General features: G+C 53.4%; 7 protein-coding genes across 10 annotated transcripts; 4 read left to right on the plus strand and 3 right to left on the minus strand.

The window, feature by feature from the left end:
* Window positions 1-217: 217 nt before the first annotated feature.
* fads6 (fatty acid desaturase 6) lies at window positions 218-2,585 on the minus strand. The gene is made up of 7 exons (XM_019874422.1): window positions 2,443-2,585; window positions 2,051-2,239; window positions 1,568-1,734; window positions 1,202-1,382; window positions 923-1,110; window positions 551-730; window positions 218-478 (listed from the first exon to the last, which is right to left on the minus strand). The coding sequence occupies exons 2-7, from the start codon at window positions 2,232-2,234 to the stop codon at window positions 329-331; spliced, it is 1,050 nt and encodes a 349-aa protein (XP_019729981.1). The 5' UTR covers window positions 2,235-2,239; window positions 2,443-2,585; the 3' UTR covers window positions 218-328.
* On the minus strand, window positions 2,565-9,238 carry hid1b (HID1 domain containing b). Of its 2 annotated transcripts, XM_019874419.1 has the most exons (19): window positions 8,846-9,232; window positions 8,302-8,451; window positions 8,013-8,180; window positions 7,519-7,662; window positions 6,834-6,943; window positions 6,649-6,759; window positions 6,361-6,550; window positions 6,019-6,075; window positions 5,796-5,936; window positions 5,515-5,605; window positions 5,285-5,436; window positions 5,124-5,202; window positions 4,797-4,961; window positions 4,454-4,693; window positions 4,087-4,223; window positions 3,703-3,786; window positions 3,504-3,595; window positions 2,797-2,955; window positions 2,565-2,717 (listed from the first exon to the last, which is right to left on the minus strand). In XM_019874419.1, exons 1-19 carry the CDS (start codon window positions 8,909-8,911, stop codon window positions 2,654-2,656), a joined length of 2,400 nt encoding a protein of 799 aa, XP_019729978.1. In that variant the 5' UTR covers window positions 8,912-9,232; the 3' UTR covers window positions 2,565-2,653. The 2 variants fall into 2 exon arrangements, with proteins under 2 accessions (XP_019729978.1, XP_019729979.1); XM_019874420.1 differs by lacking the exons at window positions 2,565-2,717; window positions 2,797-2,955; window positions 3,504-3,595; window positions 3,703-3,786; window positions 4,087-4,223 and adding an exon at window positions 4,230-4,360 and having other exon boundaries at window positions 8,846-9,238.
* Window positions 9,239-9,466: 228 nt separating this feature from the next.
* Window positions 9,467-12,731, plus strand: plaub (plasminogen activator, urokinase b). The gene is made up of 11 exons (XM_019874423.1): window positions 9,467-9,911; window positions 9,980-10,040; window positions 10,131-10,280; window positions 10,503-10,656; window positions 10,925-11,016; window positions 11,170-11,223; window positions 11,318-11,356; window positions 11,466-11,664; window positions 11,767-11,915; window positions 11,987-12,279; window positions 12,340-12,731. Exons 1-11 carry the CDS (start codon window positions 9,642-9,644, stop codon window positions 12,496-12,498), a joined length of 1,620 nt encoding a protein of 539 aa, XP_019729982.1. The 5' UTR covers window positions 9,467-9,641; the 3' UTR covers window positions 12,499-12,731.
* A 554-nt stretch (window positions 12,732-13,285) lies between these two features.
* Window positions 13,286-14,326, plus strand: LOC109518539 (bryoporin-like). Its single transcript, XM_019874424.1, has 3 exons — window positions 13,286-13,414; window positions 13,483-13,592; window positions 13,851-14,326. The coding sequence occupies exons 2-3, from the start codon at window positions 13,489-13,491 to the stop codon at window positions 14,269-14,271; spliced, it is 525 nt and encodes a 174-aa protein (XP_019729983.1). The 5' UTR covers window positions 13,286-13,414; window positions 13,483-13,488; the 3' UTR covers window positions 14,272-14,326.
* An 876-nt stretch (window positions 14,327-15,202) lies between these two features.
* LOC109518546 (uncharacterized) lies at window positions 15,203-16,789 on the plus strand. Of its 2 annotated transcripts, none has more exons than XM_019874444.1 (3): window positions 15,203-15,510; window positions 16,047-16,169; window positions 16,301-16,789. In XM_019874444.1, exons 1-3 carry the CDS (start codon window positions 15,218-15,220, stop codon window positions 16,725-16,727), a joined length of 843 nt encoding a protein of 280 aa, XP_019730003.1. In that variant the 5' UTR covers window positions 15,203-15,217; the 3' UTR covers window positions 16,728-16,789. The 2 variants fall into 2 exon arrangements, with proteins under 2 accessions (XP_019730003.1, XP_019730004.1); XM_019874445.1 differs by having other exon boundaries at window positions 16,050-16,169.
* Window positions 16,790-17,236: 447 nt separating this feature from the next.
* LOC109518544 (C-X-C chemokine receptor type 1-like) lies at window positions 17,237-18,946 on the plus strand. The gene is made up of 2 exons (XM_019874441.1): window positions 17,237-17,385; window positions 17,753-18,946. Exon 2 carries the CDS (start codon window positions 17,755-17,757, stop codon window positions 18,829-18,831), a length of 1,077 nt encoding a protein of 358 aa, XP_019730000.1. The 5' UTR covers window positions 17,237-17,385; window positions 17,753-17,754; the 3' UTR covers window positions 18,832-18,946.
* Window positions 18,947-19,582: 636 nt separating this feature from the next.
* On the minus strand, window positions 19,583-21,111 carry LOC109518547 (receptor activity-modifying protein 1-like). 2 transcript variants are annotated; one of them, XM_019874446.1, is made up of 6 exons: window positions 20,907-21,111; window positions 20,776-20,838; window positions 20,649-20,702; window positions 20,410-20,511; window positions 20,102-20,258; window positions 19,583-19,906 (listed from the first exon to the last, which is right to left on the minus strand). In XM_019874446.1, the coding sequence occupies exons 1-6, from the start codon at window positions 20,941-20,943 to the stop codon at window positions 19,639-19,641; spliced, it is 681 nt and encodes a 226-aa protein (XP_019730005.1). In that variant the 5' UTR covers window positions 20,944-21,111; the 3' UTR covers window positions 19,583-19,638. The 2 variants fall into 2 exon arrangements, with proteins under 2 accessions (XP_019730005.1, XP_019730006.1); XM_019874447.1 differs by having other exon boundaries at window positions 20,410-20,500; window positions 20,647-20,702.
* Window position 21,112: the final 1 nt, after the last annotated feature.

Here is a 21,112-nt window from a genome sequence, read left to right on the forward strand (position 1 = left end):
ACGCTTTGTTTAAAAGTGTCTTAAACTACAGTATATGGTGTACACGCGTTTATTGGCCTATTTTGTGTCTCTATTTCGTAAACAAATATACAACATCCACACCCAAATACATTTGCGTTCAAAGGCCCGACTTTTGAACACAAACGTGTGCCCGCCAATCATTTCCAGTGACAAATGTAGCATCCCTGTTTGAATCAAAGGAGATCTCTTCAATTGATGGTTGATAACTTTTATTGAACAGCCATTGTGTGAGCAAAACACCGTAGGAGCTACAATACAAAATAAATCGTGCAGAAAAATGTTTACCAATGCGGCTTTAGTGCCATTTTCACTGGATGCCAACCAACCGCGTGATGGGCGGAGCGGCCACCATCAGTTCCTGATACTTGTGGAAGAAAAGACGAAGGCGGGAAAAGTAGCCGTCCTCCTGGTACGGAAGATTCTGATCGGCCAGGTAGCGACGCACCACCGGTTTCACCTGACAGGCACGCACATGGAAAGCCCAACTTGTAGCTATCTCACATCTGTTGCTGTGGCGGCGTGCGCTAACCTTGAGACACATGTTGTCAGAGAGAAAGGGGAAGAGGTGGTGCTCCACGTGGCAGCTGATCAGCGAGTGTCCGAAGGTCCAGTCGAGCAGGACGTTGCGCGGGAGGTTGAGGACGCCGTGAGACATCTGCAGCAGGCGCGCCGGCCGAGCACTACGACTGTACATGGCCAAGCCAATGTGCTGACAAACGCAAAAGAACTTTTTTTTTAGGTCACATACCATCAAAATGCAACTTTTCCCACCGTTGAAATCCAGTCACATAAACCACTCATTCATTTTGATGAATATTTACGCCTTTATTGTGACACTAATTGTCTTTTATATTTGCTCAACGTCTTCCAGGCGATCCAAGAAAACACTTTGGCTCCTCACCTGGAAAATGTTGACGTGGATGAAGGGCAGGGAGAACATGGCCCTCGTGGCCAACATGCACAGCCCGGCGCCCAGTGGCGAGCGGAAGCCCGACACGGCCAGCAGAAGCCAGAAGTGCGAGGCCACGCCCAGCAGGATCAGAAGCACCGTCCTCAGCAACAGCACAGCCGACGCGCTTCCCAGTTCAGCTGACGGGTGCAAAAGGCGTCAATTGCGCAACACGTTGATAAAGAACATGTATAATTTGACTAAGACACACACACAGCGTGGCGTACCGACCCAGCGCAGCGAGGGGCGTGATGACGGGCATGGCAAGAGGCGCCACAAAGAGGTAGAGCAGTCGGGGAAGGCGCGGGAACTTCCACACGCTGGAGTCGCCCAGGCCGATCACGTTGGTGTAAGCGTGGTGCAGCTTCAAGTGACCCGCTGCCGTCACATGCGCCGAGAACGCGCCACAGATCTGCTCCGCCGTCAACGACAGCATCAAAAACATCCTCGACTACATCAAATCCATCGCCGGAAGCATTTTGTTTACCATGATGCCGGCTAGCCATTTGTTTTGAAACGACGAGATCGTCATCGACAACGATGAGACAAAAATCAACGCAACAAGACCATCGTCACGGGCAGAAGGAAGAACCTGACCTCGATGAAGAAGAGGGCCCAGAATCGGTTGGCGGCGGGCGACTGACTGAGCGCGCCGTGACTGGCCATGTGGCTCCCCTTCACCGTGATGACGGCGTGGGCCACGCCCATCAGCAGCAGCCCGCACGCGAACCGCAACGCCTCCGACGAACGCAGCAGCAGGAAACCTGCCGCACACAAACTTTGGGTTTGCGTCGTCATGGCAACACTAAGCAACAGGTAACATGGAGGCAAAGCGCCACGGTGAGTCGAAATCAAGTTCACTGGAGGGCAACAAAAGATCAATAAAGCACAAGGCCACGCAAACAGACCAAGAGGAATGGTGAAAGCAAGATAGAAAAAAAAAAGTTCAATGGGGGATAATGAGGGATAGAGGAAGACAGACGGAAAAAGAACACATTTGCTCTTGACCTTCAATCGCATTCCTATCACGTTATTTCATTCCTTCATGGGCGTCTCCGCGGGACGTAGGGGATGACTTACCGGCCGGCAGGCAGACGGCGAAGGCGCCGGCCAAGATGGCGCAGTCGAGGCCCCTCCGCTCCCACCAGCTGCTCGCCTTCACCACCGCCTCCACCTTGCGCTTCAGCTCCTTCATGGCGCTCTCCTCCTCGCCATCCTTGCTCCTCACCTTACTCGCTTCCGCCGTGCCGCCTTCCCCGTCCATGTTGTCTGCCGATTTGTTCCGCAAGAAGCGTGCCGCGCGGTGCAAAGTTCAAAGGTCACGTTGACAACCAGATCAATAAACACCCAACCATGCGCTGATCGTTGCCGTCTTCCCGTCTTCTCTTTCCTGGAACGTCCCACGTTGTTCATTTGAAATAGTTTTATGTGACTTTTTTTTTTTTGGTACCTCAAGTGCAAATGCGGCCCACCTGGTCTTGAGTCAGCATTTACCCGCCTCTCAAACCTTTCCTGTTGTCGAAATAATGTGCTGTGACTTCTGCTTGTTTCTTCACATAAACAACACAACAAAGTGCGAAGAAACACCGGCGGCTTGTTTCACGCCATTTTATTTCACGACTGTTCGGTCTTTTTTTTGCACGTCTTCCTCGTGAAGGCGATGACGAAGAAGTCGTCGTCGTCTTAAAGCTTCTGGATCTCAAAGAGTCGGATGTCGGTGTCGTACCAGATGGGAGGATCCAGGTTGCTACGGCGACCAGAACAACAAGTGAGTCGCGCGCGCGCGCGCACACGAGCAGCGTTGAGCAGACGGGCGGCCGACTCACCGCAAGTAAACCACCCCCCACGTGTATGTGTGGAACCACGACGACGTGACGGCGTTCACTTGGTACTTGCGGATCAGGATGGGGTGCGGCACGGGCAACAGGCCCACTAGGGTCCCGTGCTGGAGGAACTTCAGGATTTCGGACTCATCCGTCAGACCCCTGACCATCGAGAAGAAGTAAAAAGATGTCCGACATCCAAAACGGGAGTGTGTTGCAAATAATTCATGTCCACCCAGAAAATATTTACAATTGAATTCACGAACGTTCATGAATTCACGTGTTTGCTGATTTTTAAAAATAACTATTCTCGATTACCTTTTTTTTTCCATCAAGCCAACGGAATAAAAATACAACTCCTTGTGGCCTGGTGGTCTGAAGAAAATGTGTCGTCGTGAATGGAGGCACTTCATTTTTCAAAACGTCTTCATATATTGGCAAATACAAGAGTAAAAACAAACAAAAAACCCGTTTACATGAAAGTGCACGATTTTAAGCGAGAAGAATGAATCTGGTGTTTTCTGACTCCTTTTACGGCGAATATTTGGCGCCGCCTTGTGGCCTGTTGTCCCCAAGAAAAAGTGTTGTGAGTGGAGATAACTTCTTTTTTCAAAACGTCTTCCTTCACATATTGGCAAAGTAAAAAAAGAAAAAAAAACACATTTAAACGGCAGCACAGTGCAAAAAGGTGACTTGGACTTTTGCCTTACTTGTCGATGCAGATCTTCTCCACCTGTGGCACCAGAACCTGCAGAAGTCGCATGATGGTCTGCAGGGGAAGTTTGGACTTCCACGACAGCACCTGAAATCACAATCAGCCGCCTCAAATGTTGTCCTCGAGGGACACGTTCGATTTTTTAATTTTCCCCATAGCACGATATTGCTGTTGATATAAGAACGCGGACTGACCCAGTCGGGCGTGGGGCTCCAGGGCGACGAAGCCGAGGCCCTGGCTGGGAGGCGAATGCCCCCTTTGCTCTCCTTCTGCGTGCCCTAAAAAAACACCACATTGGGCAATCCTGAGGCTGTGCTGGGCAGAAGACAACCTTCACTCTTTGATGGCCTACAAGAGTGACTATCGGATGATCTCCTGATTTCCTGGAATGGCAAAAAGAGTCGCTCCCGTCGACGGGGCACCATTCAACACTCCATCAACCCGTTTTTGTGGCAGCGGGAACTATGCTGGAGTAAGTTAAGACGTTTCATTCAGACAAACCGGAATGCTTCCAAACGCAGTTGCTCGCCTAATTATCGCAAAGGGATTTTTGAGGGACTCTCTCTTGACTTGCGTACCTCGTGGTCCCTCTCCGAATTGGGCTCGGTGTCGCTGGCCCCGCCCACGACGCTGCACTCGGCGGCAGTCCGCGCGCCGTCCGAATCGACAGCGCCGTTATCACCAACGTGGGACTTCTCGGTGATGTTGTGGATCCCTGACGGAAGAGAGGTCAGAGGTAGGTCTACGAGTACATTCTTTGTCCTCACGAGTAAGACAGCTCTTCTTTCTCCTCTGCAGAGAACGACTTAAGTTCGCGTGGCTCACTGAGGAAGGGGGACAACGTCCACTGAACTGAAGGACAAAATGATTTTTTTGGGGGGCGGGGGGGGGGGGGTAGCCTCCTTATCAAGGACATTGCATAAATACTGAAAGCGTTTTCCTCACAGGTGCGATGTGGATCTGGCGCGGCTTCCAGGGCACCGGCCAGGTCCAACTCCTCCTGTCGGCTTTTCGGGCAGGATTCCGTGCCGGCAGAGTTGTCGTGGGAAGAATCGGCGCTCTTCTTTTTTTTCTTCTTTTTGTGCAGCAGCGCCTTGTTGATGAACGCCGCGTCGGCCTGGAGGTTGGCCAGCCGTTGGAAAAGGCTCCTCCCCCGGATCAGGGAGTACACCAGGTTGCTGTTGCCTGCGAGGAGGGCCAGGGCACAGCGGTTTGGGGTCCGTAAGGGTCTGCTGGCGAGGGGAGGGGGGGGGGGGGTCTGGTGCGATTAAGGTGAGGGTTTGCTGACCGTCAAACTGGTACTGGATGATGTTGTTGAAAACCTCCAGGAGGAAGAAGACGAGCTGGTGGTTGTGCGGGGCCGAGAACAGGAACCACGGCCCGGAGAAAACCTCCAGGAGGTGCAGAAGCTTGTTGGCCGACACCATGGACAAACTCTTCAGGTATGGAGAAACTACCACATGACACGCGGGACACATGATGGAAATGATCGGCAAACGACAGCCAAAGGTCAAACGCGAGACGAGGACATGACGGACCCACAAAAAACACGAGCCGCAGGTGACGGGACACGTGACCGCGCCAAGATGAACAAACGACGGACACGGACGCTCACCGTTGACGATGATGGTGAGCAAACAGTCGAAGAGCGGCTGCAGTCGCCGATGTCCGCACGTCATCATCCTGTGGAAGATCTGCGGAGGACGTTGCAAGCAGTCAAAGCCCCCCTCGGGCTCCCGTGTTTCTTTGGCGCGCGTGCGGCGGCGGCGGCGTTACCACGAGCAGCAGGTCGGCGTGCGTCCCGCTGAAAACTGGGACGTCCATGGGGACGCGCAGCGTGAAGGGTTTGTTGAGGCGTACGCCAAAGTTCCTCTCGCCGCTCAATAGCAGCAGGATGAAGACGCCCATGTGGACCAGGCCCGCACCGGCTGCCAACGACACTCTGGGTGTAAACGGGACTTGGGGGCTTACCCGGGGGGGAGGTCGGGGTGAGTCGAGCCACTCACAGGGATCGGCGCGGGCTTCGTTGAGGAAGAACAGAATGGGGACCAGCACGTCCAGAACGTCGCTGCTCTTCAGCACGAAGAAGAGGAATTTCTGTGCAAGCACGCAGGCGTTAGAATTATTACTGTGGTTAGGTTAGCATTAGCATTTTAGCTAATATTCGCATTTCCCTTGGGGTTAGCCTGACCATTAGAGTTAGAGTTAGCTTTAGCATGAGCACGACATTGAGGACTGGCATTATCGTTCCCCACGGACGGACGGAGGCTTTTGGGCGTCCGTTCACCTTGTTGAAGTCGCAGAGTTTCCAAAACAGGACGAGCAGTTCCTGGTGGAAGGTGATCTTCTTGGTGGAGTTAGGCAGGTAGGTCTGCACCAGTGGGTTGTTGAGGAGCCGGCTCACACCTTTCAGGATGAAGCTCAAGTCCTAAAATACAAAAAATAAAATAAAATAAAATGAAAAAATATCACCGTACGGGCAGCAGTGGAAATGAATCTCGCCTCCTCACCTCTTCTCGGTGGATCCTGGACAGGAAGTTGACAAACTGGTTCTCAGGACCACCCAACTGCAGGGCAAGAGGGTGTCAAAACATTCATTCGGTTTCCCCGATTGGAAAAAAAGAAAATAAAACACAACTTTGGCTGTGTTGGAAATCATTCACTGATTCCTGAATCGCTTTTGACTGATTTTTTATATTGTGGACTTTACATTTCAGTCAAAGCATTTGATTTGATATTCTAAAATTTATACTTTATTTTGGATCGGTCAAGCCCCCCTTTAGCGCAGAGAAAGAAAACAAAACATCCTTGAGCCGTGCCTGTTCCCAACACGGCCCTCGTGTCATCCTCACATCGGTCTCGTCCTCGGCGGCGGCGCGGGGTGGGCGCTGCTCCAGCGCGACCATGAGAACCTGAAGCGCTTGTTCCACCAGCAGCTGGCGCTGGTCTGACATGAGCAAGTGGTCGTAAGGGAAGCCCCATCCTGAAGGCTGGTAGGCGCACACCACGTTCAGCAGCGACGTGAATAGCGGGAGCGCGTGTCTGCGCGTGCACGCACACACACACGCACACACACACACACACACACACACGCACTATTGAAATGCTCTCACACACGATGAAAACGCTCACACTAATACCTGTTGGCGGCGGAGCAGAAGAAGAGCACCCAGGGGTTGACGCGATGCTCGGCGGGCACCAGGTAAAGGACCTCGGAGAAGCACGTCAGCAGCAGCTTGAGAAGCTCCGCCCTCCAAAGCACAAAAACCACCTTGACGCAAAAAGCACGGTAACCAGATGCGGCGGGGGGGGGGGCCTCGCTCACCTGTTTCTGTCGTGGCTGGAGTTGAGCGGCGGCGATTGGGAGAAGCCCACGCCCGCCTCCCAGATCAACTCGCAGCTGTCCACCGCGGCGTCCGCGTCTCCAACAACTTCCTGTGGCCCACAATGCGCGCTGTTAGCAGCTAGCATGAGTGCCCAGGCCTATTTGTTCTGGAATCATTCAAATGTCGTTTATCCACGCGGAATATTTGAGAATAATTGAAATGCTTTGTGTCCATCAGGAATATTCTGGAAGTTTTGTGTGTTTGGTTGCAATATTCTGGAATAACTGCAATGTTGTACATCCAGGAGGAATGTGGAATATTGTGTTATCTCACGAGTGAACATCAGGCTGCCTTCCGCACAGTGTTGTTGTTGGGGGTGGGGGGGGTTGCCCCCACCCTGCGCACCCCCTTCTTGTGGACTCTTGGTGTGTTTACTCAGGCTGTCCAGTTTCCCCGCCTGCTAGTCAAACATGGCCGCTCCAAACTGACTACGGAAGAAGCTAATGAGATAACAGCTAAGCTCACAAGTAGTTTAGTGGTGTGAGCAAACAACACGCCTTGTTAGCTTTAGCTGCAGGGTGTACATAAAATCAACAGTGAGAAGCGGCAATGTTTTTGCTTGAAAGCTATGGTTAGCCGAGCTTCTAGAATGCAATGCATTGTGGGTAGCGGAGGATGACTCGCCTGCCCGCCCCGCTTACGGCCCTGGACGGTGAAGTCGGGACAGAAGAGAAGGTCGGCGATGGCCAGGAGGAGCGACTCAGCCAGGGGGCGAGCGCCATCGGGGTCGTCATCGTCGTCGTTGTTGTTGTCGTTGTCGTGGCAACACTGCAGGAAACATGAAGTGAAGGCAAAGGAGACGTTGGGATTGGCCAACTGTAATGTGTGACTTGTGACTGGAAGAGTTCCTTCATGCAAAGAGGATGTCAGATTTTTGGGGGGTGCGGGAGAGCCACAATGGAACCTGTGTTTGGACTGTAACAAGCAGGTAACTAGAGAACAAGCGATGGGTGGGGGGGGCAGTAAGAGGGGGAGTGATAAGGGGACTAAAGGAGTGTGAATGGGTGTTAAGGGAGGAACTAAGGGGCTATGGGAGGAGGTGTGAAGGGTAAGTCCGGATGCTCAGCAAGGGTGGCATCAGGGAATGGAGCGACTGAGCTGAGCGGCTGGGTGCCTACTTGCTTACGGGCAGCAGGCAGGCCGGCCCACATGAAGCCTCGCCAGTCGGCGTCCTCGAACACGAAGGGCAGCACGCGGGTCAACAGACGGGTGCAGTTTAGGACGGAGACGCGCTCTCGCTCCGACGGGCAGCCACGATCCGCCGCCCGGCCCAACTTCTCCACCGCCTGAGCATTGAATAACAATTAAAAGCTATTTTACGCATGGTGTATTTTTAAAGTTAATCGTGACACAAATGGGTTTTCAGAATTTTAATTAATAACCCAAACAAAAAAAAAAAACACACACCTTGTAGCACAATGTGGCCAGGTTGGATGGAGATTCCTCCCTCAGCGCACGGATCTCAGCCGGCGGAACCAAGGCGAAGATGTCCTGGACCGACATGGACGGCTGGGCCCAGAACTGGTCCCAGAAGACCTCGTCCGATGCTTCCACGGCCTACGCAGCACCCGTCAATCAACACGTTTAGTCACGTGTCATATACCCTCGTTTGGGGTAAAACACAACTCTAAAGTCGGCAAAAAGTGTGTTGTTCTGAGACGAGAGTGTGTGCGTGTGCGCGTGATCAAGTCGAATGAGGGGAAACAGTTGACTGATTCGCGCCTGTCAATCAACATCATTTATTTGTCAAATTTGTTGTTTGTCTGACAGCTGCAAGTCAGTCACGTGTCATACAGTATGTTTACGTTTTTATTTGCGAAAGCTTCACTTGGGTGGACCAAAAATGATTGCGTGTGTGTTGTCGTTGTTGTGCCATCTGTTGGCGTCGTGTGGCTGCCCTACGGTAGCCGCCCCCCCCGTGACCCGGTTCGGTCCGTTTGTCTGGCCTGACCTGAGTGGAGCTGGTGAGCTGGATTACAGCCTTCCTGAAGTGAAGTTTGCTGTCACCGCTGCCCATGTTTCGTCTCGTGTCGTCGGTGCCGGTTCGGCTCCTGCAGGTGTCTGCAGCAACTTGCAGCAGGTCCGCTGATGATGAGGAGGCGTTCGCGTCCTGCTCGGACACTTGAATACGCTCTCTCGGCCGTCCCGTGTCTTGCTCAACTCAACTTTATTACATCGCGCTTTCACAACAGCTACCACACTGCTTGGTTGTTGTGTTTTTCGTTTTTTGAGGTGGTAACCGCGCTAACTGCGGCAGTCACCACCGTACCATTTAATTCATGACTTAATATCCTGATAGATATTTGCTTTACAGCGTGTTTGTTTTTTTCTTTCAGTAATGTGTCCTTCAAATGTACGATCAAAAAATAAACAACCATGCCTGACTGTGTCTTAATAAAAAGATAATATAGACATTTAAATGGAAAATATATCACATTGGGAAAGTTTTTATCAAGACTTCTTCAGGAAACTTTTCAATTCCCACTGTCCTGGAAGGTAGCACCATACCAGAGCAGGAACTCAGCTGGAAGACTTCCGGGTTTGAAAAGTTTCATCCGCTTTTCGATGACGTCACACTCCGCTGCCGTGACGAAGGCGTCCCCTGGCAGTCACGTGATCCAAATATGACCGTTTTGGCGTTTATTATCGGAAAAGTGACGTCGCCAGTTCGTAAGAGTGACAGGCGTGACTAAGTGGCCTACCCGTGTCATTGTGTAGTGCTCATAAAGTCCAAAATATAGGGGTAAATGTTTGGATTTTTTTTTGTGAGATTGTTGAGCTTTTTTAACATCAAGCGTTTTAGACTGTCCCTCTTTCGAAATGCACGTGGGTTTGGGCGACTACTAAAGTGTGTGCATGTGTCTCTGCGCATTTCAACTGCTTGGGAGGCTCCTCTCGTGTCTCCGCCCACACGCTCGGTGGATATCGAGGACGCGATGCGGCGCGCTGTGGCGTTGGTCCTCCTGACGTTGACGTTTTGCTCCTCATCAGCAGGTGGCGCCATCTTTAGCGGCCAGGTGCGTCTCTCCCTTCAGCGCTTATCACCTGGCTTTTTCATGAAAATGTCACTTTTCCCCAACTTCAGGCCGAGCAGCCGAGAAGACGGCTGCGGCGGCAGACGAATTTGTCATCGTCGTGGAGCTCAGGTGAGCCGGCGTCAAGCTCGGACACGTTTGAGCACAGGAATGAGCCCGATAGGCTGTGGTTCACCGTGGCGTGCTGTGATCCGTTGACAGGAATCTGCCAGAACGGGGGAAGGTCGGTCCCCAGCCTGACGACGGGCCGACACATGTTCTGCTTGTGTCCCAACGGTTTTGAGGGGACCTTCTGCCAAACGGGTGTGAAAGCCACAACTGCTCCACAAGGACCCTCATTTGTCCACCAAGGTCCGGTACACACATCGAGACAATCGGGCTGATTGTGGTGATGGTGCGGTCTGAGATGCGTTCACACGGGAGTTGTCTTGACCACAAAATCTGACCTGGCTTGGGCTGACAAATCCACAGATGGGACGCGGCCTGCGTTTCTTCAACTTTTGTCAATGAGCTGACTTGAGCTGGATGACAACGCCTCTCTATTCGTGTCTAAAGTGGCGTTTCTCCTCGCAGCTAGCGGCGCCGATTGCTACGAAGGCGTCGGGATTTACTACCGAGGGTTCCGCTCCCAGTCGGAAAGCGGTCGCCGGTGTGAGCCCTGGGACGCCGACACCAGGCTTCGCTACCTGAGCTTGGACGTGTATGGCGGCAGACACAACTACTGCAGGTCCCCGGCACAGAAACGCTGTTTCCACGGCAACGCCACACTTCCACATTACCCACTGCAAGAGCAATGAAAGGTCTAGAACAGGGGGTGTGCACGCCCCTGAGTGCGATAAAGGCAAGATGGCGGCTTGAGTATTTCAGGTTGCACACGCCTGATCCAGAAGGGCGTTCAAAAAAAAAACGAACCATCCAGCTAAGACGAGTGTTGCGCAATGGTGCGGGTCCATGAGAAATGTTGCGGACTAACTCGCGTGTGGCGCCTCCATCAGGAACGTGCGCTTCAAGCGTCGGCCGTGGTGCCACGTGTGGAAGGAGCAGCACATGGTTTGGGAATATTGCGACATCCCTCGATGTGCCTCATGTAAGTCACGCTCTCGTTTTTTGCAGCTTTTCAGCAAGGAACTGGCCGCAGCGCCACCTGTTGGCGCACAGTTGTTGTTGTCGTTCACCGCACACAAATATTCCGGAATATTCTCCGGACTATTTGAGTGAAAACTTTTTTGTGCTCTCGTAGCCCAATCGCTCGTGTTGGCAATGACCACCAGAGCCCCACAGACCACACCCACATGTAAGCCACACCTCCTCATCTGCATGTGTGTGTTTTAATGTCTGTGTTGCTGCAACATTGCGGAATATCCCTGAGCCTGCTTGCATTGTTGTAGTGCCACCAACCACTCAGCCACCACGGACCACCCCGCTGGGTAAGCTCCGCCCCCTTAATTATGCACGTGCGTGTACGTCAACTAATGTTTTTGTGTTTACGTGTGCGACGCATGTGTGCACGTGTCTGCATCGACCCCGTCCCGCCAGCAGTGACCAACACGTGTGGGCGTCGTTCGCGCCGGAAGCAGATGCGGATCGTGGGCGGTTCGGTGGCCCCGGTGGAGTCGCACCCGTGGGTGGCGGCCATCTTGTGGCGCGGCAGGTCAAAAGACGTGGTCTTCCGCTGCGGGGGGAGTTTGATCTCCAGCTGCTGGGTCATGACCGCCGCTCATTGCTTCCCTGATGGGTAGGCTGTGGGCGACGTCGCTCCCCGTCTGGAAAATAAAGAAATTAATCATGTCGACTTCCTGGCCGGCCGGCCGGCCGCCGTCTACTTTCCGCGCGGCAGATCCCGTGTCAACGAGCGGCGCTTCATGGTGTCGCTGGGGAAGAGCGCCCTCAACCAGAGCGATGCCCTCGAGCAGAAGTTCCGCGTGGACAAAATCATCCTGCACCCGGACTTCAACAACGAACTCGGAAACTACGACAACGACATCGGTAAGCCTCTCGCCGCGCACGCCGTTATTACCTACTGCGGCTTGATTAGTATGTCACATCCGACTTTGCAGCGCTGCTGAAGCTGAAGTCCAAAAAGGACGGCCGCTGCGCCCGGGACAGTGTGGGCGTGCGGCGGGTGTGCCTGCCCGGGGAGGGCCACAACCTCCCCGTGGGTTTCCCGTGCGAGATTGCGGGCTACGGCAAGGAGAAGCACGGCTTGTGGTACCACTCGCAGTTCCTGCGGCAGGCGCGGGTCAACCTGCTGGCCGCCGACGTGTGTGGCGCCGACGATTACTACGGCGACAAGATCACCAGCAACATGCTGTGCGCGGGCCGGGACGACTGGACGCAGGACGCCTGCGAGGTAAAGTTCCAAACGTCACGGACTCCCGAGATGGATTCTGACGTGTTTTGTTGCGTTCAGGGCGACTCGGGAGGTCCTCTGGTGTGCCAAGTGGACGGGCGTTTCGTGGCAGTGGGCGTGGTCAGCTGGGGCGAAGGCTGTGCCCGCGAGCGGCGGCCTGGCGTCTACGCCAAAGTCCACAACTACAGACAATGGATCCGGCAGCACACCGGCGTTTGACCACCGGGGCGGCGAGACACGCGGATGCTTTTCATTTAGGTTTTTTTTCAATATTTGTAAAAGGCGAGAGAGAAAACAGAGTTGTGTTCCTGGTGACAAAGTAAAATGTGTTTGTCTTTTTTTTTTTTTAATGACAAGAATTCAATTCCAAATGCATTTACTATTTTGAATGAATGAATCATACAGCACATTTTCGAGAATTTTTTTTTTTTTTTTTTTACACTGCTCAAATTCAAAAATAAAAAATTTGTAAGATTCAACAATGCTGATCATTTTGGTCGTCACGCACCAGTTGGACTGGAAGGACAGAGGACTGACAAACTCACATTGTCCACCAGAGGGCAGAGTTGTGCGCAACAAGCCCAATCGGATGTGAAAGCTTAGCAGTCAATGCTAATGAGCCCCGGTGTTGCAGTGCTGTAATATTTTACGCAACAGATTGAACAACAATGGTGCAGCAACACATCGGGACAAAGAATGTCACAATGGCTTTTCGGTTCATACAATGGGGAAAAAAAGATTGATTCTGATCGAATTCTATTATATTCATTGACGACTGTTTTATAATGAACAACGTTATACTGTGTTTTTTCTCTCTCTCATTAAAACACACGTTACAATTTTTGGGGGGTTTTGTTTTTTTTTGGGGTGGTGGTCCAGTTTGAATTTGGACATACTAATATGGACTTGAAAAGCTCCCTGATCAAAACTGGTTGAACCTGCATGTGCGTGAGTGTGTGAGTGCGCATGCGAACGAACCCGTCTGGGAAGTTTGGCACCTTTTGCGGTCGGCCGAGGCGTGTCCGGATAGTCACCACGCAGAACGCCGGGCAGCTTCGACAGACGCAGATTGTCGTGCGCGTGGGAGACTCACATCGTCTTTGCCAGTCGCTGTCGTCGTGTGACGCGAATCAAAGTGAGTAAATGGAATATTATTGATGACAGTGATGATCACGATGATGATGATGATGTCGATGACTTTAGGCCATCATGCCCGAGACGGCCGAGTCGCACGCCTTCCACCTGACCACCAACCGCAACTGCACCATGGAGGTGCTCAACCTCACCTCAATGTACTGCCTCACCAACCCCAAGTAAGTGTGTCGCCCTGAAAACGTCCCACGCAGCGCACGTATGATGATACTGCAAGCATGTCGCGCACACCGCTCTCAAACCTTTCCAAGTATTCGTGACAACGTAGTAGTTTCAGCCAGTACGGATTCTTGCATGTACGTTAGCGTTAAATCTCGCACGCAAGGCCGGACTGGCAAGTCAGATCGATTTTCGGGTTGGTTGGGGAAATCGGGGTGCAGAAATGCCGCGGCTGACGTGGCCGGTGTGCTGTCGCGCAGGGTGTACATGGAGAGCGGCTTCCCCTACAGCCCGCCGCAGCCCACCGTGCGCACGCAGCGCGGCGAGGTGTGCTCCTTCACCAAAGATGACAACACGGCCTCGGGCGCCGTGGGCGTGCTCACCTACGAGCTTTTCCACATGAACTCGAAGAAGTGCACCGAGATGATGGCCGTCATGTTCTCCGTGCCTTTCGACTACAACTTCTTCAAGAATTGGGTGGCCATCGGCGTCTTCCCCAAGACCACGCCCACCGACGAGAAGCTCTACAAGCTCATGTACAACGACAAGGGAAGCTTCGTGCGCCACAAGGCCGACGGCGGCGGCCTGGAGTACCAAGGCAACGACGTGGACCTGGCCGCCACCATGTCCGACGAAGGCCACGCCATCATCAAGTTGGAGATCCACGACAGGGGGAAATGATGCCGGCCGCCCTCGCCACTCTTGCCTCAATAAAAGCGGCGCCTCGCAGCCAAACAAACGTTTGACCTCTTCTCTTTTTTCACGCAACGACAAAAAAACAAAACAAAAAAAAAAACACAAAGCCTTTGCCCTCGACGGCACTGTTAACGTGCTTTCCCAACACGCATCATACACACAGCATGTGCAATACACACACAAGACATGCGTCAAACACACACACACATCACCCAAAAATATTGTGAAACACCTGAACCAAAACACACTAAATAGACAAAACATGCATCAAAAACACAAGACGCACACGAAGAGGGCTTCAAACACATGCTTTGAACACACAGAGCCTGCAGGTCTCTTGAGCAAAAACACATTCAAGACAAAACACACACACACACACACACACACACACACACACACACAAAAAAAAAGACAAATGCACGGACCAAATTAAACCCACAAAACAGGCCATCGACGTCAATGAAACGTGAAAGATAAAACATGCGCTAAGCACGCGTGACAGACTCCAAACTCGCAAACATGCATGAAACACGCAATCGAGAAACGTTCATCACGGCGAAACTAAGACAAAATAAGCACACGGGGCGCATTCAGCGCATACTCAAAACCCACAAAACATGCAATAAACATCCATTCACCCCATGAAACGCTCATGAGGAGCTCAGTCAGGGCTCGTTTTTTTTTCCCGCCCCAACCTGCCAAACTCATGCCCGCCTCGCATCTCCCTCTCAGCTATTGTTTTCCGATTTTTCTCAGACGGGAGTCTTTCAGCTGCACTTCCTTGTAGCTCCAAACACATCAATTCAAACAAAACACACATGACAAGACGTCGGATACAAGGAGTGTCCGGACTCGACAGGCAGTCAGTATGATGGAATGTCATCCGAGCTGGACGCACCCCAAGCGAGGTCTGGGTGACTTCCGTGCAAAAATGTCCCCCATCCGGTTGCGGGCCGGTCCGTTTGGGCACGGCGCTCCGGTCGAGCTGGACCTCGCCGATATGTCGCGAAGGTGCGGCGCTAACCGGAATGCCAGCCCAACCGGCAAAACCGCCAACACACAAAAGCCCGTCTGTGTTTACGAGCGCGGCGACGTTTGGTCCGACCGCGCCCCGCCGGTGGGCGGGGTCAAAGGCGGCCCCGCCGGCGGCGGAGAAGGCAGCGGCGGCGGCGAGCGTCCGCTCGGCAGTTCCCAAGCCAGCAAGCGCCCGTGCCGTCCTTCCAGGTAAGCGGCTTCGTCACCGCACGCGTACACTTTTTCCGCTGAGCCCGACGTCGCCGCCTGCGTTGACCCTTCGCACTCTCCGAAAGGTCATCATGTTGAGCTTTGTTAGCATCAACCTAGAAAGCACGAGTCGCTTCCGTTGCAGGCGACCTTGTGAAAGCGTCAATCAGCTGACTACTTTTTGCACTTGGTTGGGGGATCGAACACCGTCCCGGATGGTCTCGATTTTGACGCCACAAAACTTTCTTCGCTCGGCAGCCACTTTGCATTTTCTGAATTGTTCCGTTGGATCGCGGCGGCTCGGCGCTTTTGCTCAAACACGTTGAAGCGCTTGAGGAAGAAGTCAGATTTACGGGCGGGGCTGTCACGAGAATTCCACAAGCACCGATCTGGCGGTTCAGCCGGTTCTCTTCAACATGAGCGTCTCCTGAAAAGTGATTGAAAAAGCGTCCGACGGGAATCAATGTTTCTTCCTTTCCTTCCGGCTTGTCCCGTCACAAACATTCACTCGTTCGTTCGCTCGCCGTCTTGTGCAGAAGTCCCGATTACCGCCCATCCATGGAGTCCGCCGAGGCTTTGGCGGCCAACCAGAAGAGCCGCAGGAACGTCACCATCGAGATCACCAATCTGACCAACGGCTTTGTCCTCAGGCGCCCCAGGTAAGAGTCGCGCGGACGCATCGCCGAGCCTCGCGCGCCCGCCGCATCATGTCAGGACACAAACAACTTTGGAGACGTCACCTCGGCCCACCGTCCAGAGACCCCCGACCTAAGCCCTTGTGTCTTCCCAGGGTGCACCTAGAGAGCGGCGACTGCCACAGCCCCCCGCAGCCCACCGTGCGGCCCATGCGCACCGAAGTGTGCAACTTCAACAAGACGGACGCCGCCGCCTCGGGCGCGGTGGGGGTGCTCACCTATGAAATCCACGAGCGTGGGTCGGCCGCCGCCAAGCTGGCCATCATGTTCTCCGTGCCTTACGACTTCACCTTCTACAAGAGCTGGATGGGTGTGGGCATCTTCCCCACCGACCGCGAAACCGACGGCAAGCTCTACAAGGAGATGTATGAAAACAAGGAGCAGAGGGGCTTCGTGCGCCAGCTAGCCAACGGCAACGGCCTGACCTACGAGAGCGGCAAGATGGACGTCAAGGTCAACATGTCGCCCTTGGGCAGGGCCATCATGAAGGTGGAGCTGTGGGACTTGCACTTCCACCCCTGAGGGCCAACGCCGCAAAAGTGCGCAGAGGCCCCGCGGCCACCAGGTCAATTAAAAAAAATAATAATAATAATAAATTGCTCTTTTGTCTTGTTTTTTTTTGCTGGGTGCTCAGTTCAAAACATTAAACACACACACACACACACACACACACACACAAACAAACAACATATGAGCCGATCTGTAGTTTGTTGCCCCCTGGTGGGAAGTTACGGAAGTGCATCGAGAGCATTTTGTCTCTCCATCTATCTCGGGGCCACAAATTCAAATAAACATACAAAAAGCATGTCATGCCTGGGGCTACGATGGTCTCCTTTGTTTCGATGGGGGGGGGGGGGGAGATTAGATCAGGGGACGAAATGGATCAAGGGGCCCCCAATAGAACGGACAACATGATGCTGGATGGAGACGCCAGAATCTTCAGCTCGATATGCTTCATCGTGGGGATTGGGAAACGAGCGAGTGTGCTCCGGCGATCACCATGGAAACAGACTGTACGCAGGTGGCCACGATGGTCGCATGACAGGAAGTGGGCGTGTCATCAAGGAGGAAGCGCCATGGTGCATCGCAACAGGAAATTGGCAAAGGCACGGTAAGACTTTCGGGGCATCTGACTGTCATGCTCTCCTTTCATCTTTGTATTGACGCGACCCATCGGCAGGTGAGTTGTTGCTATCTGACTGTTTTTTTTTTTTTTTTGGGAGACATCCATCAGCTCCCTGTTAACCATCGACTTCCCGTTAGGCCTCATCCAGCCGTTCGCAACCAGTGTTTCAAAAATGATTGCAACCGAAAATATCGACGCCTTCCTACAATGATTTACAATTGCATTTAGAGGCCACAAGAGGCGGCAAGGCACTACCTTTGTCTAACTGAAGCTCTTAATTTACTTCAGTTTAATTCCTTGGTAACCGCTTTTTGTAGCCTTTTTCCTTTTTGGTGGGGGGTTGTGAGATTTTTTTTTTTTTTTCAAATGTGAACTCAAGATGGGGGAAACCCCGCCCTAATCTACCGTACACCTTTCACAGCCATGTCCATCATCGTGACCTTCGATTACGGCAATTATACGGACATACTGAACGACTCGCAGCCCAACATTTCGGTGTTCGTGGTGGACCCGGACACGGTTTCGTGCGAAGTGCGTCCGCTGGACTGGGCGTCGGCGGCGGCACTCAGCGCGCTCCTGGCCGTCATCTTCCTGCTGGCCATCCCCGGGAACCTCCTGGTGGCGCTGGTGATCGCGCGGGGCCGCCGCTTGTTGACGCCGTCCGACGTGTACCTGTTCCACCTGACGGTGGCGGACGGCCTCATGGCGCTGACCGTCCCCTTCTGGGCAGCGGCGCTGACCCGCGGCTGGATCTTCGGCGACTTCATGTGCAAAGCGCTCAGCCTGATCTTCGAGGCCAACTTCTACACCAGCGTGCTCTTCCTGGCGTGCATCAGCGTCGACCGCTACATGGCCATCGTGCACGCCAACCGGGTGCCGGGGCGGGCGCCGAAGCGGTGCAGCCGGCTGGTGTGCGGCGGCGTGTGGGCCCTGGGCACCGCCCTGGCGCTGCCGGCGCTCTTCAACGACGTGGCGCGGCCGGACCCGGACTCGGACAGGAAGACGTGCGCCGAAAGCTTCGATGTGGGCAGCGCCACCGCGTGGAGAGTGGCCACGCGCGCCCTCCGCCACATTTTGGGCTTCCTGGTCCCGCTGGGCGTCATGCTGGCGTGCTACGGCGTGACGGTGGCCCGGCTGCTGCGCACGCGCGGCTTCCACAAGCACCGCGCCATGCGGGTCATCACGGCCGTGGTGGCGGCCTTCCTGCTGTGCTGGATGCCGTACCACCTGGCCATGATGGCCGACACGCTCATGAGGGCCGACCTGGTCCTCTTCGACTGCGGAGCGCGGCGTTCGGTCAGCGTGGCGCTCGTCCTCAGCAACGGCCTGGCGCTGCTGCACAGCGGCATCAACCCGCTGCTCTACGCCTTCGTGGGGGAGAAGTTCCGCAGAAACGCCAAAGCGCTTCTTTGCAGGAAGGCCCGACAGGAGCGCGCGTCGGGCTCCAAGTTCAGCAGGTCCACGTCGCAGACGTCCGAGGGACAGGGCGCCGTTGCGTGAAAGACTCCGCCCCCGCCGCTTATCTGCCAGGCCTTTTTTTGTCCAAATGAAACTCAGACAGAAGCCATATAGAGGAAATGAATGCAAGATTCAGGAGAATAAAAGTTTGAAAAAGACATCTGGAAGTGAAATATCACAAGTCAAACATCTGGACTCCAAGACAACAATTCGAGGATGATTCACTCGTCGCGACTTCAAAGGAAAACTCCACTCAGAGATCACAAATCGGAAATGATGACTCAAAACTACCACAACACTCAAAAAACAACATTTAAAAATCAGGAATACAAAAAAAAAAAAAAACAGACCACTTCCAAAAACTACACCAAACCCATCAATCAAACAGCACAAGTCAAAAATGACTCAAAGGCCACAAATCAAAAATCAGGACTCAAAATTTCAGGAGCAAAATAATCCCTCAATATGATGAATCAACATTCATGTCTTAAAAACCCTCCAAAATCACAACTCAAATAAAAAAACTGCTCACCATGCAAAAATCTTGACTCAAAAGCCACAAATCAAAAACCGCCACGATTCAAAATTCACAACTGAAAAAAAAACCAAACGACTTGAAAACCACAAATTGCAAACCACGACTCCAACAGCACACAAATGAGAAGCCACAACCTAAAAAGCACCGCTGGAACATCACGATGACTCAAACGCCACCGCTGAAGAATGACCGACTCATGAACCCCGACTTCAAAATGGTGACCCCAAAAAAAGAGTGACCCGCCCTAAAAAAATTAGGTGTCACATTTTTTTTTTTTTAATCGCCTCTATGGCAGTGACATCGTTTTGCGCTCATCGATGCGCATTCGGCTCCGTGCGGCCGCTCCGCCGGGCGACGACGTAGACCAGCAGCGGGACGAGGGCAACGGGCGCCAGCGTGAGGCCCAGGACCAGGCGGCGGGGCGCGTCCTCCAGGTGACCCTCTTGCGGCGGCGGCGGGCAGGGCGCGAAATAGGCCGAGTGGACGCGCAGGAAGGCCGAGTGGGCGACGGCGTTGGGGTAGTAGCAGCCGCACCAGTGGGACAGCTCCTCCAGGCAGACGCTCAGCTCGTTGTAGGCACTGCGGGCGACACCCACCTCCGTGTCATTGGGGTCACGCTCCATGACATCACCTGCCCGGAGTCGGGAACGACCGCGTTTGGAATGGGTCGCTCAACCGCCTTCGGTCCGCTCTCTGCATATCCGAGTGATGACGACTCCCAGCGCGGCCTTCATCGGCTCACGTTGATGACATCATGACGTCTCTTCTTCTTACCCGATGATGTTGTCGAGCACGCAGCGAGCGTCCGCCTCCAGCGTCGCCATCTGCTGCTCAAACGGGGAAGCGCACAGGGCCACGCTCAACTCGGCCAAGGCGTCGGCGCGGCAACCGAGGCGGAGTGGCTCCAAGTCCTCAACTTCCTGAAAGCTCTCTACATACACATTCGTACAAACAAACAAACACGCACAAGCACACAAAACCACACACAGAGAAACACAAAACACAAACACACGTGCACAATCATGCACGAGGCACAAGTGACCTGTTTTGTTTTTTTTGTTTTTTGTCATAAACTGACTGACCGTCATCTTCGGTGATGACCTTTTCCTGCTCAAGTTCGTCCAGAACTCGAGTCAGCTCGTCCTCCGATAGGCTCCCTTTTTCCTTTCCCACCTGAGGCGCATCTGCGGCCCAAAAAAAAACAAAACACAAGTCCAAAAAATAACATCACTTGAAAAATCACAAGTCAAAAACCACAATTCAGAAAACCGAAGACTCGTGATGACTCGTGATGACTTCACATTTGTCGTTGACGACTCACTCGTGCTTGCGCGGTGCCAACCGCCGGACGGTTCCGAAAAGTTTTGGACAGTGGCTGGAAGGAGACATTGTGACCTCATGACCTCATCAGCCAATCAAAGAGAAGAAGAAAAAGTGCAAGATTTTACTTTGCTCCGGGACGCTTTCGTCAGTCGGCGGCGTCTGCTGCAGCGTGCGCGCGCACAGCAGACCTGCGATGACAACAAGTCAAGGCGACACAACGTCACCAAAATGGCAAATGGCGTCCGGCCGTACTTACCCGCGACGATAACCACCCCGAGTGACAACCGCGCCATCGAAACGCCAAACGAGCAAAACGTAAAGCGGGCAGTGGAGAGATCGGGTCGTCGTCTTCGGGCGATCGGCTGGGGACTGTGAAAGCATCCGGGGGGGGACGCCACAGCGCGGCGTGACAAGCCCTGCCCTCTCTGCTGAATATGGGTCCGCGTTTGTGTGGGAGTGTGT

Source organism: Hippocampus comes, unplaced genomic scaffold (assembly GCF_001891065.2).
Source record: "Hippocampus comes isolate QL1 unplaced genomic scaffold, H_comes_QL1_v1.1 scaffold279, whole genome shotgun sequence".
NCBI lineage: Eukaryota > Metazoa > Chordata > Actinopteri > Syngnathiformes > Syngnathidae > Hippocampus > Hippocampus comes.

Coding starts and splice junctions, on each gene's coding strand:
- LOC109518539 (XM_019874424.1), top strand. CDS start 13,489: ATGCCCGAGACGGCCGAGTCGCACGCCTTCCACCTGACCACCAACCGC. Junction 13,593..13,850: donor TACTGCCTCACCAACCCCAA/GTAAGTGTGTCG, acceptor GCTGTCGCGCAG/GGTGTACATGGAGAGCGGCT.
- LOC109518544 (XM_019874441.1), top strand. CDS start 17,755: ATGTCCATCATCGTGACCTTCGATTACGGCAATTATACGGACATACTG.
- hid1b (XM_019874419.1), bottom strand. CDS start 8,911: ATGGGCAGCGGTGACAGCAAACTTCACTTCAGGAAGGCTGTAATCCAG. Junction 6,551..6,648: donor TTCTGCTCCGCCGCCAACAG/GTATTAGTGTGA, acceptor GTGCACGCGCAG/ACACGCGCTCCCGCTATTCA. Junction 4,962..5,123: donor GCTCACCATCATCGTCAACG/GTGAGCGTCCGT, acceptor GTCATGTGGTAG/TTTCTCCATACCTGAAGAGT.
- fads6 (XM_019874422.1), bottom strand. CDS start 2,234: ATGGACGGGGAAGGCGGCACGGCGGAAGCGAGTAAGGTGAGGAGCAAG. Junction 1,383..1,567: donor GGGCCCTCTTCTTCATCGAG/GTCAGGTTCTTC, acceptor ACGGCGGAGCAG/ATCTGTGGCGCGTTCTCGGC. Junction 731..922: donor TCCACGTCAACATTTTCCAG/GTGAGGAGCCAA, acceptor TGCGTTTGTCAG/CACATTGGCTTGGCCATGTA.
- plaub (XM_019874423.1), top strand. CDS start 9,642: ATGTTTGGATTTTTTTTTGTGAGATTGTTGAGCTTTTTTAACATCAAG. Junction 10,041..10,130: donor GTCATCGTCGTGGAGCTCAG/GTGAGCCGGCGT, acceptor ATCCGTTGACAG/GAATCTGCCAGAACGGGGGA. Junction 11,017..11,169: donor CATCCCTCGATGTGCCTCAT/GTAAGTCACGCT, acceptor GTGCTCTCGTAG/CCCAATCGCTCGTGTTGGCA.
- LOC109518546 (XM_019874444.1), top strand. CDS start 15,218: ATGTCCCCCATCCGGTTGCGGGCCGGTCCGTTTGGGCACGGCGCTCCG. Junction 15,511..16,046: donor CGCCCGTGCCGTCCTTCCAG/GTAAGCGGCTTC, acceptor CGTCTTGTGCAG/AAGTCCCGATTACCGCCCAT. Junction 16,170..16,300: donor TTTGTCCTCAGGCGCCCCAG/GTAAGAGTCGCG, acceptor GTGTCTTCCCAG/GGTGCACCTAGAGAGCGGCG.
- LOC109518547 (XM_019874446.1), bottom strand. CDS start 20,943: ATGGCGCGGTTGTCACTCGGGGTGGTTATCGTCGCGG. Junction 20,839..20,906: donor CGGGGTGGTTATCGTCGCGG/GTAAGTACGGCC, acceptor TTGTCATCGCAG/GTCTGCTGTGCGCGCGCACG. Junction 20,512..20,648: donor TTGGCACCGCGCAAGCACGA/GTGAGTCGTCAA, acceptor TTTGGGCCGCAG/ATGCGCCTCAGGTGGGAAAG.